This window comes from Eumetopias jubatus, unplaced genomic scaffold, assembly GCF_037043125.1.
Source record: "Eumetopias jubatus isolate StellerSeaLion01/CBP00866 unplaced genomic scaffold, mEumJub1_p1.0 scaffold_4, whole genome shotgun sequence".
Classification (NCBI taxonomy): domain Eukaryota; kingdom Metazoa; phylum Chordata; class Mammalia; order Carnivora; family Otariidae; genus Eumetopias; species Eumetopias jubatus.
This window is the reverse complement of record NW_028274810.1, coordinates 177067301-177086819: the sequence shown is the minus strand read 5'-3', so window position 1 is coordinate 177086819 and position 19519 is coordinate 177067301. Positions and strand designations below refer to the sequence as shown.

Below are 19519 nucleotides of genomic sequence, written 5' to 3'. Positions count from 1 at the left end.
TTGCATAATTCTCACAACAACCCTCTACAGGGAGGAGCAGAAAATTAGCCTTTACTGAACTTCAGGCTTCTATGAGTGGTCCCTATTTGGTGGGGGGCAGAGCCAGGATGTCAAGTCCTGGAGTACAAGCCCTTTTGCCACTTTACCAAAATAGGGTTCTTCCCCTGTCCAGAGGCCAAAATGCGTCAGAGGAGATACAGAGGGAGCACATGTTCCTCTCCACCTTGGCTTGGACATCATTATCAGATAAGGGGCAAAGCATAGTCAGTAACTATGAGAACCATGCCATGATTATTTTAATGATTAGCTTCGAAAGAATCTTCAATGGGATGAAGCGATAAAGAAGTGTACTCAGATGCAATGTTCCTGCATCTGTGAATAAAACATAGATATTTGGCAGCAAACTACTTGCAAAAGAATTTTGTGGCTTAAGGAGGACTTTTAAAAATTCCCAAGAAAAGAACTGTAAACACTTGATGATATTGAGCGTGAAGTTAAGAGGTTTTGGGATCGAGCCAGCCTAAAAGCTTTAACTGCTAATATTAAAAGACTTCTTGCTGCAGCAGAAAAATTAGAATAAGAATATGCACCATGACTTCAGAGTGATTAAGAGGCTTCTCACTGCTCCTTTTAAGAAACAGTCTCACTGGCAACCCCATCATATCTCTACATGGTTATCTGATCACATATCACATCTTTTTTTCTTATAGGAGTGTAGGATCTAGGTTCTAGGTTCTAGGTTCTAGAATCTTTACTAAAAATTTAAAGCACAAAGGAGTCACTTCTTGAAGCGCAAATATCTTCTCATTGGTAAAGGGCTTACTATTTTCCACTATTTTGCATCTCATTTATAGTATGCTGTTACTAAATTTTAAAGCCTCAGGTAACAATATTGGGTGCTCCGCTCATAAAAACAATAGAACCTAAAAATAAGCCACTATTTATAATCTCTAAGTGCTCACAGTGTAATGATGAAAACCCTTAGATAAACCATGAGTAAGTCCTAATGAATATAAATGTATTATCCTTTGTTGGGGGGAGGAAGTTGAAGTTTTCTACTAACAGTTATTTACATTTTGTTGGCAATTTGTAGTTCATATAGTGCTTTCATATATATTATCACATTTGTGCTTTTAATTATCAATCAAAAACTGATACAGTCCATAACTGACTATATAAATGCTATGCAGGTTATAGAGAAAGGGTCAAAAACTCTAAATGTCCATTTTTCATCTTTTCCTTTTGATACAAGTGATAAAATACTCTGATGGAATTGTAATTGTAGACAATACAGAAAATAAATTTTTTTCTGTGCGTTATTAAACAACGTAAAAATCTAAATAAGTTAGTAGAATGAACAAATTCCGGAAATGTCTTCTTCTGCTCTCATTTCTATAATTTACTTATAATAGCTGAATTGTTCATTTTGGTTTACTTAGAAACCTTGATAGAAGATTCATGGAAACTTAGCACGATAGATTACAAACTCTACTAAGCACTTAAAGAAGCCTTTTTATTTAGAGCAATTTTAAATTTACATAATTATTATGAAGATAGCACAGAGGGTTACCCTATACCCTGCATCCAATTCCCCCATTATTAACATCTTATATTAGTATAGTGTATTTATTACAAACTAATAAACCAATATTGATACATTTTAATTTACTAAGTCCATTATTTATTCAGATTTCCTTAGTTTCTACCTGATATCTTTCTTCTGTCCCAGGATCCCACAAGATACCACATTACATTTAATTTTCATGTCTTCTTAGGCTCCTCTTGGTTGTGACAGTTTCTCAGACTTTCCTTGCTTTTTAATGAACTTGACAATTTTGAGGCATGTTGGGTCAGGCATTTCATAGAATGTTCCTCAACTGAAATCTGTCTAATGTTTTCCTCTTGATTAATCTGGAGTTATGTTCTTTTGGGAGGAAGACCACAGAGGTAAAGTGCCATTTTCATTACCATATCAAGGGACAATACTATCAACACAAGTTATCTCTGTTGATGTTGGCCCAAATCACCTGCCTGAGGTAGTGTTTGTCAGTTTTTTCCAGGGTAAACTTACTTTTTTTCCCTTTCCATCCTGTACTCTTTGGAAGGAAGTCACTATGCTCAACCCACACTTAAGGAGTGGGGATTTATGCTCCAACCTCCTTGAGGGCAGAGTATGTGCATAAAACATTTGGTCTGAGAGGTATTTTTAAATTGTAAAAACCTGGGAGGATTTCACAAGTCAAAAGTGTTGTAGGGAGGAATGAGGAAAAAATGAGGAAATCCATATGAGGAAGCCAGGAAGTAAGGAATTCAAGGTAATGATCATAACTAAGGTATGAGATGAGATTGCACTCTTCAACAGGGGTTAAAGCCGATGACTTGAAACACATTCCATTCAATTTTTTCCCGCTTATCCAGTTCCTCTGGAAAAGTGAAGCATTTGAACATTTGGAAACTATAATGAAGTCCAGAATCCTTTCACTTTTCTCCTGAGATCATCCCATGAATATAATAACTTCATTCACTGACAATGCCTATCTTGCCGTAAGGTTTTGGTGTTGAAAATACATAAAATATTTTCCACATTTCTAGACAGAGTTCTTTATCTTTTCTTGGAAGTGGATACAAGTGGGTAAGTGATGAGAAGAGGTGCTAGTTCTAATTTATGCTGTTGCATTGACTTGGTTAACTTACCCTCTGACATTGGATAGCTATTGCTGTGTAAAAAATCATCCTCAAACTCAGTGGCTTAAAAAAATAATCATTTATTATTGCTCATGCATCTGTGAGACAGCTTGAGTTTATCGAGCCTTACTTCAGCAGGGTGGCTCTGCTTCTCATGAAGATCTGCTAGCTGGCTGAGGAGTCATTGATTTGTGTTCCTCAACCTTCTCTTCAGCCCAGCATGCTAGCTGTAGCATGTTTTTACCATGGCAACGTCCAAAGGCAAAAGAACAAGGAGTAACATTTGCAATCTATCATACCCTTATTTCTTTTTTTTTAATATTTTATTTTATTTATTTGAGAGAGAGAATGAGCCAGAGAGCACGAGACGGGGGAGGGTCAGAGGGAGAAGCAGACTCCCTGCTGAGCAGGGAGCCCGATGCGGGACTCGATCCCGGGACTCCAGGATCATGACCTGAGCGGAAGGCAGTCGCTCAACCAACTGAGCCACCCAGGCGCCCCAGATCCTACCCTTATTTCTTGAAACACTTTCTCTTTTTTTAACCTAATACTATCTTTATCTTATCTTTTATTTCTTTCTTCTTCCTTTGACTCAATACTATAAATAAGCTCTACCTAGGGCTTAGCTTTTAGTCCTCATTTTCTCCATGTGTGTGCTCTTCCTAAGAAAGCTTATCTATGGTCAGTCAGACTTTCTAATTCCCTAATGGCCATTTCCAATTTACTATTAGGCCTTTCCATATTTTCATTATCTTTAATCTTATGCTCCACTTAATGTTTCTTCCCAATACAAAGCTGTATGTCTGAAAAAGACTTTGGTCTTTATGTTTGATGTGGATGCAAAAATAAAAACGGAATCCTAGTGAAAACCTATCCTACATTAATACGAATTTGATATCTTTTTTTTAAAGATTTTATTTATGTATTTGACAGAGAGAGAGAGACAATGAGAGAGGGAACACAAGCAGGGGGAGTGGAAGAGGGAGAAGTAGGCCTCCTGCCAAGCAGGGAGCCCAACGCGAGGCTCGATCCCAGGACCCTGGGATCATGACCTGAGCCAAAGGCAGTTGCTTAACTGACTGAGCCACCCAGGCGCCCCAGGAATTTGATATCTCTTGAAGTTAAAAGAAAACACATCTGAAAGAAAACAGTAATGATGAGAAGAGTATTAAAAACCATTTCCTATGAGAAATGGTTAAAGTTACTAATATTTTTTTAATCTAGAGATTATATAGGGCATCATGATCACCATGTTTACATAGTTGAAGCTATGTGACATGGGAAGACCTGAGGTTTTTCTTTTGTAGCAAAACTACACCCGTCAAGTAGATTTGGGGGAGGAAAATTTTAGCTTGATATAAAGAAAAAAATTTTACTAAACAGAACTGTCCAGAAGCAGAATGGGCTATACATCTTTATTTTTCAGTTGTTATCACTCGTCTTTCTTGAAATGTCTTGCTGCCCCTTCTCCCAATTATCCATCAAAATCCTATCCCTCCTTTAAGGTTTATCCCAAGCTTTCATCCCTCCATAAACTCCTCCCTGACTACTCAGATTTTATTGATCCTTTTCAACTCATGTTGCTAATTTCCTAGCCCACCCCAACTAAATCAAGAGCTCTCTGAAAATAGAAATAGAACATACTATTTTACAACCTTAAGTATAGAACACAATGCTGAGCTGATAATAGACATTCAGTAAATTCTTATTGATTTACTGTTCGATCACAAACTTCCTGATTTCTAATCTGGAATCATTGGAATTGGTTAGAATTTGAACCAGTTTGAAATGCCCAAGAATCCGATCATTTATTTTTATTTTTTAAAAAAGATTTTTAATTAATTTACTTGACAGAGAGATAGGGAGAGAGCTCAAGCAGGTGAAGCAGCAGGCAGAGGGATAGGGAGAAACAGACTCCCTGCTGAGCAGGGAGCCCGACGCAGGGCTCGATCCCAGGACCCTGGGATCGTGACCTGAGCCGAGGGCAGTCGCTTAACCCACTGAGCCACCCAGGCGCCCCTGCACCTGATCATTTCACACTTATTTCACAGAGGAGATGCCTTCTGATTTTAATAGTAAACCCGAAGGAGGTAATGAATTTGCCATTACTTGCCATCCAAGATTATATTTTCCTACTTACCAAAAAATACACTGAATTTAGAGATCTTCTAAGATTTTAGATTTATAGCTCAGACAATTTGTTGGGAGAATTAGCAGAATGAAAATGCCATCATTTCTTCGTATCTGAAAATTATTTAACACAAAAATCATCTGATGAATAGGGATATATGACATGGAGGAACACATACAACACTAGAGAACTGTCACTCTCGTTTATATTCAGGTCTGCCTGTTGTCATAGTTACTGATGTACTCAAAGCCATTTCCCTCCTGAATCACACTCTGCAAACCTTCAATGAAAATAAGCCATTCTTCCTGCTTTATTTTTCTCTATCCAAGAACTGAAGCTAAAAAAATAGCGTCAATTGCATGGATGTTTTTATATTTTTAGCAAGATTTTAAGCATACGAAAGGAATAAGGGGTTTAATCAAAATAAGTGCCTCTGATTGAGGTCTCCCCTCATTTGTTGAGCAATGATTCACTGGGGAGCTAGGTGCTGAGGACACAGCTGTGATTATGGCCCACTCCCTGCCCTCGAAGTTAACAGAGCTCTGTGAGGGAGAGAGGTAAGTGAGGGATGGATTTCAGTGAAACGCAATCAGTTTTGTGCCAGAAGCAGAGTATGGAAGCCAATGGAAACACTAAAGAGAGATACCCTGTAAAGTTTGGGGTGATGATACAGTCGGATCAAAGGGAGGCTTCTATCTTGTGACTCTTGAAGCATTGTTGCTGTTTAGCAAATATATTGTGGTCACTTTGGGTACAGGACACCCGTGTTACCCTGCAGGTCAGGTTCACAGAGCAGTGGCGTGAGGCACCCTTCCCTCCACACACATATCGCCTGCTAATATTCACACCCAGCCTCTCCTTTCTGCTTTGGCTACAGGAACTCCTTCACCGACATCCTCCGAGCCATCCTGCTGTCCCTGGAGGTCCTTATCGAAGATCCAGAGCTTCAGATAAATGGCTTCATTTTAATTATAGACTGGAGTAATTTTTCCTTCAAACAAGCCTCCAAACTGACCCCTTCAATCCTCAAACTGGCTATTGAAGGGCTGCAGGTACGTTCAACAAATGTACAACCAAAGTACAAGCCTGTGTGAAGATGCACCTTTTTCTTATTTCAACCAAAGTAATATTTGTCCTTGGGAATAGTGAAGGAAAACTAAGATACAGTTCACCTGTGAATCCTCCATATTTTCACTTCAGCCTGAGTTAGAATTTTTTTTAATTAGTCTTCATTTTCATTAACAGCTCCAAATTACTGTTACCACAGGCACAAATTACCTACCGTAGCAATTATGAATAAAGCTCAGAGATGTTTAGCCCTAATCCATCTGAGAGTTCACAAAAATTCAAACTAGAAACCATCTGCTCTATGAGTAGGTCCTATACAGGGGTGGCATGGGGGCTTTCCGGGGTTTCTAGAAGCAGTTTTGTGCTGAGGAAGTGCATCCTGTGGATCCTCACTTCCCAGAATGCACTGTGCTTGAAGTGTTTGTACTAAAGTAAATCACTTCAGCACCAACAAAGGAAGCAGACAAAACTCTACTTCTTGTTCATATGACCGGTTGTCAGGACTTTGGAGAAGGGGATTTTGTGCAGCGTGGAGGCTAGGGTAGTCAGTCTCTGGGGATCCCTTCTATGTTTAAAAACCAGTAATTCTATGAAAAATAACAAACTCAGAGGGACAATCCTGCGTAGCTTCCTGGTGACAACATTATTATAGTACAAGGTAAAGGCACAGTTCCGGAAAATAAAACTCATGTCCCTTCTTAACTTTGTAGGAAGGTTGACTCAGTGGGGTGGACCCCCCCCCCCCGCCAATAGATGGCGGGTATGTGTAGAAAGCAAAATATTTGCTAATTCTCAGATCAGCAGCGGTTAGTCATGCTCTTCAAAGTGCAAAAGTAGGAGACCCATTTCCATTACTCATCATACTCTAGTGTGATGACTTATTGATGGGTCTGTTTCACAGAATAAACTAGGGCTTATTCATATTTGGCCTCCAACAAATATCTAGCAGCACGTGGGCCTCTGATAAGTGTGTTTATTGAATGGATCTTATTGTATTGAAATGGTTTCCTATTTCAAGGGTAGGAGAAATAAAGCAGGCATTTCTGAAGAGGAGGAAGTGCTCACTCTTCCACTAAGGCCACATTATCCTGGGGGGCTACATCAGGCACTATATTGGAGGCACATTCCTGAAGTTGCTTTTGCATTTCTAGATTACATGGACCTTCCTGCCTTGCCTCAACCATACCAATCATAGACTGGTCTGTCCTTCACTATCAATCACTTTCTCTCAACTTTAGCTCCTTTTCTCCAAACTCCTCTTGTCTGAGTCTCTGAACGTCTGGCCTCTCTCTCCTTACAGCTTTTATCAAAAGTTGTAGAGCCAGCTGCAAGGTTTATTTCATGCCCTGTAACTATGCTGACCATAATTCCAGGATCTTCTGTGGTAGCACAAGCTTCATTTACTTTTACCCTTTTTTAAAAAGATAATTCGTTACATGTGTAAGTAGCTGTGATTCAAGTTCTGTGTATTTATAAGACTTATTTTTTTCATATATCAGGAAGGAAAATGTCCTTTATCCAACCCTGTGTTCCAATTTTTCTTTCTGAAAAATGTGTGGATTATATAATATGTCCCTTGCCAACTTCACCAGGCTGATGTGGGTCTTACTGAGTTAATGCACGTGAATGTGTTTTGAAAGGTAAAGCTATACATAAGCTTATAAGATATTTTTTGCGAGAAATACTAGATGACCTTTTGTGGGCAAGGTGGCACCCATGGGGCTTTCCTTGTACCAGGGCCTGGGATGATTTACACAATGTCCTGTAGTTCTGGTTAAGGAATAACTTCTCCTGGAAGAAGAGGAGATGCGTGAGGTCAGCGTCAGAGTGGAGAAGAAGGTACTTTCTCCCACCATCTCACAAAGCAGTGGCCTGAACCCTTTTACTATACTCTCCCCTTATATAAGCTCCCTTGACTGTGGGTAAGTATCAGCCCAATCTGGAGTCAGGCTATCTGGATTGGAATACACCTTTTTTTTTTTTTTAAGATTTTATTTACTTATTTGATGGAGAGAGCATGAGAGTGAGAGAGAGCATGAGCAGGGAGAGCAGCAGAGGGAGGGAGAAGCAGACTCCCTGCTGAGCAAGGAGCTCGATCCCAGGGTGCCGGGATCATGACCTGAGCTGAAGGCAGATGCTTAACTGACTGAGCCATCCAGGTGCCCCAGGATTATAGCTTTTTCTGGGAATTCTGCCTGCCTAGTCCCTGAAGATCTGGGAACCCTGAGGAAGGTGCATTCTCTCCTGCTAGGAGAAGGAAGCCAATGATCCCAGAAGAAGCTGAGCTTGGGTGTAGTTCCTCCATCTAGGATATGTGCTCCCTGGACCATCTAGCTGTCGTCCTGGCAACTGTGAGGAATCCCTCAGGGTCCCTGCACAGGTGCTGCTTTCACTTCACATAGGGCAGTCAGATCTGGCCAGCCCCTGGCAACTTCTCACACTAGGCTATCCTCTCTCACGCTTTGGAGATATTCAGCCCCCCCCCCCCCCCCCCCCCCGGCTCTCCCAGTGATCTGTCTTCACTGCTGGGATTGTTTTTATCCACAGAGTAGTCATTAAAACCCTTTGACCTTTCAAAGAAGTCATAATTGGTACTAAGCAGAATTCATGCCTTCATGCTTACACTTGTTGTATAAAGAAGATTCCATAGACATCTCCGTTTGTCAGCCATGAAGATTCAAGATAAACTCTACAACCCTGCTGACAGGGTGAAGGCACAGACTTTTGTGGAGAAAGGGAAAGTGAAGCGAGGCCAGTGTCAGTGAAAGAAGAGAAGCCCCTGCTCTTCCTTCTGTGTATCCTCTGAGAGGCTTGAAGAGCTTCGAGTGTCTGCTAGACATGTGGGAAATCACAGCGGGGGACGAGGTCCTATGTTCCAGTGAAGAGAACTTGCTCTCTCTGCTGTTCTGCCTTTCATAGGGTAGATGTGAGACAGCAGCTTCGTCAGGGAAAATAATTAAACCACTTTTGTGCTAGCCATCTGGTTTGGGGTTTTAGCTATTTATAGGAGCTGTCTCAGATTACCTGCTGCTCAAACCCTAGATAATTTGGAGTCCTGGGATATGACGGTCCCCACACATAGGTAATACAACACCTCCCACAGGGAGAAGGGGGTGGGAGCTCACTGCTCAGGCAGTGAGAATTTAGAACCATTTTTGGTCAATCCCACACCTTGTATCACAACCTAGTTCCCAAGCCCTGAGTTTTAGCCCTATTACCTCCGTTCTTAGTTCTCTGTAAAGATGGTTATTCAGTGCAAACTTCAATTACTAACTGTTCATGTTGAGTTCTTGAGGAGCAGATTCTGACAGAGATTAGGAGGTTGGAGGTTTATTAGGGAGTACTCTTGGGGTCAACTCCTGTGGAAGCGAAGCTGTGGAAGAAAGTTTGCCAGCAGGAGAAGCTAAGCTGGGGTTCAGTCATTTCCAAAGAAAGACTCAGGTGTTGTGAGGCCGAGATGACCCTTCAGATTTTCCCTGACTGGGGCCAGGGGGTTGGACTTTGGTATTCCCATATTGTTCAGTCACTGGGTACCGGCTGCCCTGGGAAATGGTTGTGAGTTTGGGCAAATGGCTCTCTTCATCCTGAAGCCCGAGAGGGTACTGTTATCTGCCAACTTTCTGCTGACAACACCCCCAGCAACTGGAGAATAAGTCCTCAGTCCTGAATTAGACATGGCAGTAGATCAGAATATCTACCATAATAAGCAAAATATATATATATATTTGGAATATCCTGTAATGTAATGTCAAGGAGCTTCCTTTAGCTTGCATCTGGGTGCTTAACGGCTTTTTTTCTTTTTTACATACAATCCTCAGTCATACCCAAAGTGGAAATAATACCAGGTAACATTGAGGTGATGGGCACTGGGCTGGCAAATCAGCATCAGCCCTCTATTTGGGTCTACTGCTTGTATTTCTATGTCTTGAAAGTCAATTATATATATTCAACTGATCCTTGACAAAGGAAAGGCAATACAATGGAGCTGTGAGAGTCTTTTCAACAAATTGTTCTAGAACTGGACATCCACATGCCAAAGACTGAATCTAGATACAGACCTTATACTCTTCAGAAAAATTACTTCATAATGGATCACAGACCTAAGTATAAAATTCAAAACTATAGTAATCCTGTAAGATAACATAGGAAAAAAACCTGTGTGACCTGGGTTATGGCGATGATTTTTTTAGACACACCACCAAAGGCATAATCTATGAAAGAAATAATTGATAAGCTACACTAGGTTAAAATTAAAGACTTCTGCTCTACAAAAGACTGTGTCAAGAGAATAAGAAGAAAAGTCACAGACCGGGAGAAAATATTTGCAAAGATACAACTGATAGAGGACTGTTATCCAAAATATATAAAGAAATCCTTAAACTCAACAATAAGAAAACTAACAATCCGATTAAAAAGTGGGCCAAAAACCTGAATAAACACCAAGGAAGACATATAAATGGCAAATAAACATATGAAAAGATGGTCCCCATCATATTCATCAGAGAAATGCACATTAAAACAACGAGATACCACTATACGCCTAATTAGATTATTCTGTGTCAATGTAGGTTCATCAGTTGTAACAAATGCACCACTGGGGGGAAGGAGGAGAAGGCTGATAACGGGGGCAGGAATATGTGGGAAATCTCTGTACCTTTCCTTCAATTTTTCTATGAACTTAAAACTGCTCTAAAAAAAAAACGTTAATGAAAAAAAGGGTAATTATATTACCTCTAACAACAATTATCAAAAAAATGGTATGTGCATAGAACTTGGGTTATGTGCTTCATAGGCTGAATTAATGAGTTGTAATAATAATCACATAGAAGACTGCTCTTTAAAGGATCATCAGATTTTTAGATCAAATTTACCCTGTATCAGCCATTCATGAAATTCTAATAGTGTATGTATTATACATTCCTCCTGTTACAGCAATGCTTTGAGGAAATGTCATTGTTTAGAATGTTAAGTTGTCCCAGTTACATAAATATTCTATGAATATTAGTTCAAAGAACTTCAGTTAAAATACTAATTTTGAGAATGCCTGGAAGTCATTTTTTCTCGCTCAGCTGTTTGATCTCTTAAATGCGGTCAATAAAGTCTAAAAGAGCTGTTGTATCTGTTCATTACAACTTGTTTAAATTTTAATCAAACTTAAAGTAATATTTATGCCACCATTTTAATACAGCTCAGCATTATTCTCAATTCTGCTGGGGAATTCTGGCAGAATGAGCCATATGCTGAAGTCCTGTTCTGGAGTTTTGTAATGTCTCCAAAATCAATTTCTGGAATCATTTCTTGTAAATCACCGCGGCCCCACCATTACAAGCAACACACGGCATTGATCAATGTTCAGCCAACCCCGATCCTTAAAGGGCTTATCGTGCTGGAGTGTTTTACTTGGGAAGAGCTAGAGCCTTGGGCCCCGCAGGCTATTTACAAAATATTTGATTCCCCTAAGGACCCAGGCGTTTGTTAAGGATTTAAAGAAGCTTACTTTCCACTCCCTGGAGGAGAGCCTGGCAGCATTCTTTCTTCTTCTTTTTTTTTTTCCTCATTTCTGGGCTTAAGTCATTTTCCCCTGGCCAATTGTTCACTTTTTCTATTCATTAACTCTTCATCCAAACTTACGGTGTGACTGTTTTGTTGTTACAGGTGGTTTTAGGATATTTCTACCATAAATATTATAAATATTTGATTTATGCTGTTACAAATATTTGATTTACACTGACGATGCCCCAGGCACTTTTCACGTACTATTTAATTTCTACCATAAACCTTTGAGGTAGTACTGTTTTGACACCACATTTTACAGACGACAAACCTAAAATCTAGAGAGAGATCAATGCCTTGCCTGAGGTCTTTAAGTGGCAGAACCAGGATCGAAGCGCGAAGAGTTGGACCCTGCTCTCACCTACATCTAAGCATGGTGGTACCCACAGCAACAGGGGCAGAACCTGGGAACGGTTTTGAACATTCAAAACGTTCAAATGTTTTTTGATAGAGTTATCTCCCTTTCTCCACCTCCCTCCTCAAACCCCAATAGCTTTGAGCCAGTTTAGTTAGTGCAAAAGGAGGTCCGCTGCTTTTCCAACTTTTAGCCTGAAAGTGGGAGAGGACTTGGAGCAATGCTCAGAGGCTCAGCCAACTACAAATCCTCTCTCTCCTGAGCCTCTCCCTTTTTGTTACACTGCTTCCTGCTTTGTCCATTCCCTCTACCCCCTTCCACGTCCTACTATTTCACCGCTTTTCTAAAACACAGGATATGTTCACTTGCCTTTGGAGTATCCAAGGGGCCCTCTTCACTTGAAAGACTAGAGCGGTAAAATGTCTGTCAAGTCAGTGGGCAACATGACAGTTCTCAAGGGTAAATGAATGGATAGTGTGATTAGAAATTTGGAAAAGCAGATTGGGCAAATGCATTTCAAGTTCGTAGTAGATTCACACTGAACCAAGAGTCCAGTCACTCAGACATACTGACTCCTGGTGTAGTCATTCAACACAGAATGTGGGTCAGGTACTCTCTAACTAAACAGGATTTACTGCAGAGGACGGAGCCCACCAGCCTTCTTGAAGCCTACAGGCTGTGGCTTTATTGTGCAAAGTGTAGTCCATACACCAGGATTATCAGCATCACCAAGAGCTATTTAGAAATGCAGAATCTCAGGCCAGTCTGCTGAATCAGAATCTGCATTTCAATGAGTTCTCCAGGTGCTCTGCGTGCACGTTTAAGTTGGAGAAACATCACTGCAACAGAGGGTATGACAGTATAACGGTGATCTCGGCCTCAAGTGCATCAGATTCCCCTGGAGGGCATGGTACAACCACATCACGACCTTGTTCCCAGAGTTTCTGAGTCCATAGATCTGGAGCAGAACCCATGAATTTACCTTTCGAGAACGTTCCCAGGTGATGCTGCTGCTACAGCCACACTTTGATGTAGGTGAGCACCCACTCCAACTATGTGGGCTTCCACCCTGGTTCTGCCACTTAAAGACATCAGGCAAGGCATTGCTGTCTCTGGATTTGTTTCATCACCTGTAAAATGTGGTGTCATAGCAGCACAACCTCCTAGGTTTATGGGAGAGATGGAATAGTATGTGAAAGGTGCCTGGGACTAAGCACCCTAGTCTGTGCTCACTCAGTGATGGAGCGTTATTGGAAGAATGAAGAGGCCAGGCCTCAGCCATGGGCTCCTAGCCTCTAACGTATGGATTTACATGAGATTGTTCTCCATTGTCCCACTACTGTCTGTGTGGATCCTTGAAAATTAGATCTTACCAGCCTGTCCCCTAGCCCTGAAGAGGGCGCTCCCTCTCCTTGCTCACCTTAATGACTTAGGTCCAGCTTGTTGTCACCTGCCCAGGCTGTGGTACTTGAGATGCTGTTTCTTTCTATTCAGGTGGTGTGATCCTTTTATTTATCACCAACAAGTCCACTGCCCATGCTTTTGCAGCTGGGTGATTAATGGGTCAAAATCACCTCTTTCACTCTGCAGGACTCTTTAGCAATGACAACTATGGTATCTTTTATTGATCCTTACAGTTTTCATGTATTAAAGAATATTGGATAGAAACAGATCGAAAGAAAAGGATATTTGTACTTTGCCAAGGATATCTGTACTTGATTCATGTTTCCTGGACCCCCAGGTATGTTTGAAGAACACTTTCCCTCCAGACAAACCCTTCTACCTTCTCAGCTGCGAAGCTGTAGTTCTGAATTTGTAATAGGGCAATATGTTCTTATGGAAATATTAGAGGAATAAAATATCTCCTTTAATGCTCTACTTTGTTAAGTATCAATTAAACTCAGGAAAATAATTAGGGCTAATGACACTCTGGTGATCCTGGTGGCAATCAGGACGACCTGTTTAAAACAGTTCCAATTAAATAGGCCTATCTCTGATATATTTTTGATAAATAGCTTTTCTGGACTCTCATGCATTATTGATCTAGCCAGTGCCCTGATTCATTCATTTAAGAAACAGTTACTAAGTCTTTACTTTGAGTCAGTCATGAAAGTAAACAGATGCAGTCCTTGCTCTCAAGAGGTCATGATTCAAAACAGAGGCAGACCCATAAACAAATGATGAAAACAATGAGCATGTGAAGAAAGGAGGTTATGCTCCAGGTTAATAAAATCGCAACCCAGGCAGGAGGTGTTAGAAATGGCATCCTGGGGACACCTGGGTGGCTTAGTCGGTTAACTATCCGATTCTTGGTTTCAGCTCAGGTCGTGATCTCAGGATCCTGAGATCGAGCCCCACGTGGGACTCCATGCTCAACATGGAGTCGGCTTGAGATTCTGTCTCTCCCTCTCCCTCTGCGCCTACCCCCTCTCATGCTCTCGCTCTCGCTCTCTCTCAAAATAAATAAATAAATCTAAAAAAAAGAAAAAAAGAAATGGCACCCTGGGTGAGGCACACATCAGCTGATTCTTAGCAGGTGCATGCAGAATAGCCAAGAGAAGGCAGGGTGGGAGAATTTCAGGTAGAGGGGATAATATAGGCAAAGACATAGAGGCAAGGCATACTCAATAAGATGGAGAAACAGAATTAATTTTGTATTCCTGGAGTGCACAAGGACCAGGCAAGGAGCTTGTGTGCCCTGAGGACACGGGGCCACTGAATATATTGAAGCAGAAAGGCAACACAAGTTTATATTCATATGGGATCAATTTGGTGGGTGTGAGCATAGAAGATGCAAAGGCAGGAGAATAATTAAAAGGCAAGTGCAATAATTCAAATAAGAAATAATAAGATGCTAAATAGGGGTGATAGAAGGAATTTGATAACTACCTAGGAAGTGAAATAAGGCAGTGCTTGGGGGTTGGATGCTTGGAAATGGGAAGTGGTGGAGTCAAGGTAAAAGCTTAGGTGTGCAGCTAGGGTGAAGGGTGGTGGTGCTGCCGACCAATGAGATCATGCAGATAGGAATGGCACGTTGTGGGGAGATAATGCCCATTATTTGAATGTTGGGCATTTTGCATTCAGGATCCCATGAAATATCTGAATGGTTTGTATTAAGTCTGAGCTGAGGGGAGAGGTTTAGACAGGGTCTAGAGGGTTGGTGGTATTTGAAATCGTAGGAAAGGAAAAAATCATTCAGAGAAAAACTACAGAGTGATGAACAATGTTGGAGAAAAGAACCCAGGTGACGAGCAAAGTAAATGAACAAGTTAGATGAAGTGGAGCCCACAAAGGAGAAAGGGGAGGTTGAGATGGGGAGTTGTGAGAAGAATCACGAGCTCATCTTCTGACAGAAGCTGAGGGAGTGGGGCTTCAGGGAGGGAAACCACTTCAGTGTGGTAGTGGGAGGGGCATCTAGAGAGCTCTAGTTTGAGGAGGGAAGATAGAGTTTAGACAACTCTGTGAAGAAATATGTGCAGGAAGCCGCAGCGGGTGGTGGATAGAAGAAACTGGAGAAGAGGCAGCAGGAAGATGGTAGTGGTAGAAGTATTCCATCTTACTTTTCCATTGGGCAGACTTTCAACAGCAGAATATATTCTGCTGTGGAAGATCAGTCTTGACAAAGGATTGATCCTTGTGAATTTTTTAGTTCCAGGTTAATATTTCTCAGTTCACCAACGCAGAGATCTCTGCCTTGCATTATTATGAAATGAAGTGTGACATTCTATCCAGGGACTCTGTCCTGAATATATTATGTATGTGCAGGAATATGGACTACTATGAATATCTAGTCCTGTCAGTGTCCAAGGAGACCTTGTGCCGCAGAGTTAATCAGTATTCAGCAGTCTTGAAGGGCCCCCTGTTGAAAGAACCTATGTGGAAAACCTTGCCCTGTAATCCCCATTCTCTGGTGATTAAGCCATAGGTATTAAAATGATACACATTTCCAAAAAATCAGTCAGAGCTCTTTGGTTTTATGGGGTGGAAAAGCAACTCAAATCCGGCTCAAACAAAACAAAAATGGAGGGGAGGGACATTTACGCAACAGAAAGGTTCAGAGCTAGTCTATCTTCCAGGCTCTGCTAGTCATGGAGGTGAAGTTGAAATAATGCCATCAGAGCTCAGTCTTTTTTTCTCTGTGCATCTCTCAGTTACACTTATTCTATACTGACTTCATTTTCAGAAAGGCTTTCTCCATTGAGTGACAATGGAGACTTCGACAGTTCCGGCCACAAGTGACCTCTTTTGTCTGTACTCTTGGCAGAAGTGAGGGGATGGGAGGTGCTCTGGCCAGTCTACTCAAAACGTTACACCTGAACTAAGAATGTTGGAGGGGTGGCTCCCAAAAGATGCTGAGAAATGACAAAAAATTTTGCTTAGAAATTTAAGGTAGAAAATTAGAGAGTTTTATTGCAGTTCTTTACTTACTGTCCAATGTAACAACTAGGAATTAGGAAGTTGAGTTTGTTTCTGTTTGGCAGCTAATTCCATGGATAACCTTGGGAAAATGGCTTAACATTTGCTTATCAGCAAAAACCAGCAGGATTGGACTGGAGTGGTGGTTCACAAACTTTATCACACCCCAAAATCACTGGAGGGCTTGTTAAAACTCTGGTTACAGAGTCGCAACCTTGGAGTGTCTGGTTCAGTGGGTTGGCAGAGGTGGGTGAGTGGGAAAACATTTCAACAAGGTCCCAGGTAATCTTGATGTGCTGGACCGGGGACCACTCTTGACAACACTGGACCAGATAATTCCTTACAACCCTTTTTATTACTTAATGCTACAAATCTATAATTTTACCTCCATGGGATTGTTTTAATGCCTATGTTAAAGGTGGGAAATAGGCTTTCCCCACATAACAAATCTAAATACAGTTGGCCCTTGAACAGCACAAGTTTTCAAGTGTGTGGGTCCATATGTGGATTTATTTCAATAAATACAGTACAGTACTATAAATGTATTTTCTCTTCCTTATGAGTCTCTTAATACTGATTTTTTTCTCTCCAGCTTCCTTTGTTGTAAGAATACAATGTATAATACATATAACATAAAAATATGTGTTAATCAACTGTTTATGTTATCAGTAGGGCTTCTGGTCGACAGTAGGCTATTACCAGTTAAGTTTGGGGGAAGTTGAAAGTTTTATGCAGATTTTCAACCGTGCAGTGGGATTGGCGCCTCTAACCCCACGTCGTTCAAAGGTCAAGTGTAATTACTTTGCAGTGCTAAGAAGAATTCTGAGGCAAGCTTCATGCTCAGGCAGAAGAGAACGTTGGCATTCATTTGTGATGTCTGCCTTCATTACGGGTGATAAAGGGGCAAGCCTGCCACATACACTGACTCAGGTGTTCTAGCTGACCTGTTCAAGGTACAGTCTAGTGTTCGTGGTACAGGAAATAAGGACAATGACCATAGGGCGAGACAAATGCTTTGCAGAAGCTCGTATTTTCTAGTTTAGGTTAGAAAGAAGAAACTTGACAAGGATGGTGATGGTGGTGGTGACGGTGACTATGTTAGTCTGGCACTTAACGTACTTCCACACAGCATCTTCTTTGATCCTCCCAACAGCCCTGTGTAATAAGCAGAGCAGGAGAGGGACAAATCATCACCTCAAAATCAAAACATGAAAAAGACTGATAAGAGCAATCAGTGAACTGTCAACTCTTTGTAAGATTATAGTTGCCTTGGAGGCCCACGAAAGACTGCATTTTGTTGTGTCCCACCATGACAGAAGGTGACTTTGTGAGAATAAACCGGTGATAAAGTGCAGTCTCGGTTTTCACCAAAGGAAAGCATTTGTTGTTGGGAAACCACTAAGGATTGTTAATCCCTTTAGCCCAAAGACAACATTTCAAAGTGCAGTTTCTTATTTTTTTATTTAGAAGGACCTAATTTTTGTGTAATAAATTTTATATCGATGTGTAATACACACTCAGAGAACCACCCAAATCATAAGCGTTCAGCCAAGTGAATTTTCAGAAAATGAAAACACTTAATAACCAAACACAGATCAAGAAAAAGAACACTGCCACTTAGCCTGAGGTCCCTCCCTCTTCCTCTCGGTAACTGACTCCCAAAGGTAGCTACATGCTGACTTCCAACATTGTAGATTAGTTTTGCCAGAGTAGTTTGATTTACAGAAAAAAAAAATGACTTCCCTTCTGTGTCTGGGTGTTCCTGAGTCAATCATTCTTTCATGGTACAAAAATAATTGGTGTACTATCTGCTTGTACTTTTTTTGTCAAAGATCTAAACTATAAATGAAATTTTAAAAATAAAATTATTCAGGGGCACCCGGGAGGCTCAGTCGATAAACATCTGCCTTCAGCTCAGGCCATGACCCTGTGGTCCTAGGATCGAGGCCCGCATCAGGCTCCCTCCTCAGCGGAGAGCCTGTTTCTCTCTCTGCCTTCTCCCCCTTGTGCTCTCTCTCTTTATCACTGTCAAATAAATAAATAAAATCTTTTAAAGAAAATAAAAATAAATAAAAATAAAATTATTCTTGAAAAATATTGAGGCTAAGAAATGCAGTAGCCCATTGTCTTTGTGGAATTTAATTATACAGCAATTGTATCTCATAGAATATAGAATATGCAATATCAAATAAGTGTTAACAAAATTGCTGCATTCAACATATACACTTCATATTTTTTTAAGAGCAAGAAAGAGCGCATACATGCATGAGGGCTGGGTCAGGGCAGAAGGAGAGGGAGAGAGAATCTTAAGCAGGCTCCACGCCCAGCACAGAGCCTGATGTGAGGCTCAATCTCACGACCCTGAGATCATGACCTGAGCTGAAGTAAGAGTTGGTTGTTTAACTGACTGAGCCACCTAGGCACCCCAATATATGCTTCATTTTTAAGAGAATCTCTTGAACTTTCCCTTAGAGTCCATTTATTCTCATTTTACACATGATTCTTATTGATTTAGTTGTGTCATTTCCAACCTCTCCACATATTAAAAGTCTCTAACAGGAATTTGGTTGAGGGGCTAATCCATATTAGCATATAGACTAGATCAGGAAATAACAGCTATCAGCCAGGGAAGAAACACAAATAACATAAAATTTTACTAACAAAACTAGAAACACTACAATTGAGGCCATTTGGCATTGAGGTTCATGCACCCTGAAGGCATCAGCATACCATGGAGACATATATGATGAACACACCCACGATCCTGAGCAATCTGGAATAGTCACTCGCCCATTCAATAAGCTTTACTGAAGACACTGTCAAAAATGTATAAAATTGTAGAGAGATCTCACCTAAGATATTTATGTGGCCTAGAGAATTATATGGCTTAAGAGACAAATTCTTAGCCACTTGTATAACTTAGGAATCCCAGAAATTATTAATTGTTTGAGACTTTTAGAGCAGTTTTATTATATAGCAGAAACACATTGCCAAGACAGATCCCCTTAAAATTTTGACTTTTAGAGTCCTTGAAATGGAAGAACAGTGGATGTCTCAAGTGCCTTTAGCTGTTGAAATCTGTACTGTAGCATTCTCTAGACTAAACTTACACTCCCAAACACCACTCTCGGGGGTTCTTTATACATATTCAGTATAACAAAATTTTTGGTAATACTGGTAGATAAAAATAAGAAAGTACAAATTGCATACAACTCTACTCAGAAATAAACATTTTAAATCCAGGCATCTTTACAGTTCCCAGTGACCAGTATTCTAGTTCTTTATTTTTAATTTTGTAAAATTTATTTATT

The 19519-nt window shown here is 40.7% G+C and overlaps 1 protein-coding gene across 1 annotated transcript in view; it reads left to right on the top strand.

Annotated features, from left to right (window-relative positions):
- The window catches only part of CLVS1 (clavesin 1), a 164274-nt gene that overhangs the window by 66210 nt on the left and 78545 nt on the right, over positions 1–19519 (top strand). The window contains exon 2 of the mRNA XM_028109613.2: positions 5694–5868. Within this exon, the coding sequence (XP_027965414.1) occupies positions 5694–5868 (175 nt within the window). The remainder of the gene's footprint in view (positions 1–5693; positions 5869–19519) is intronic.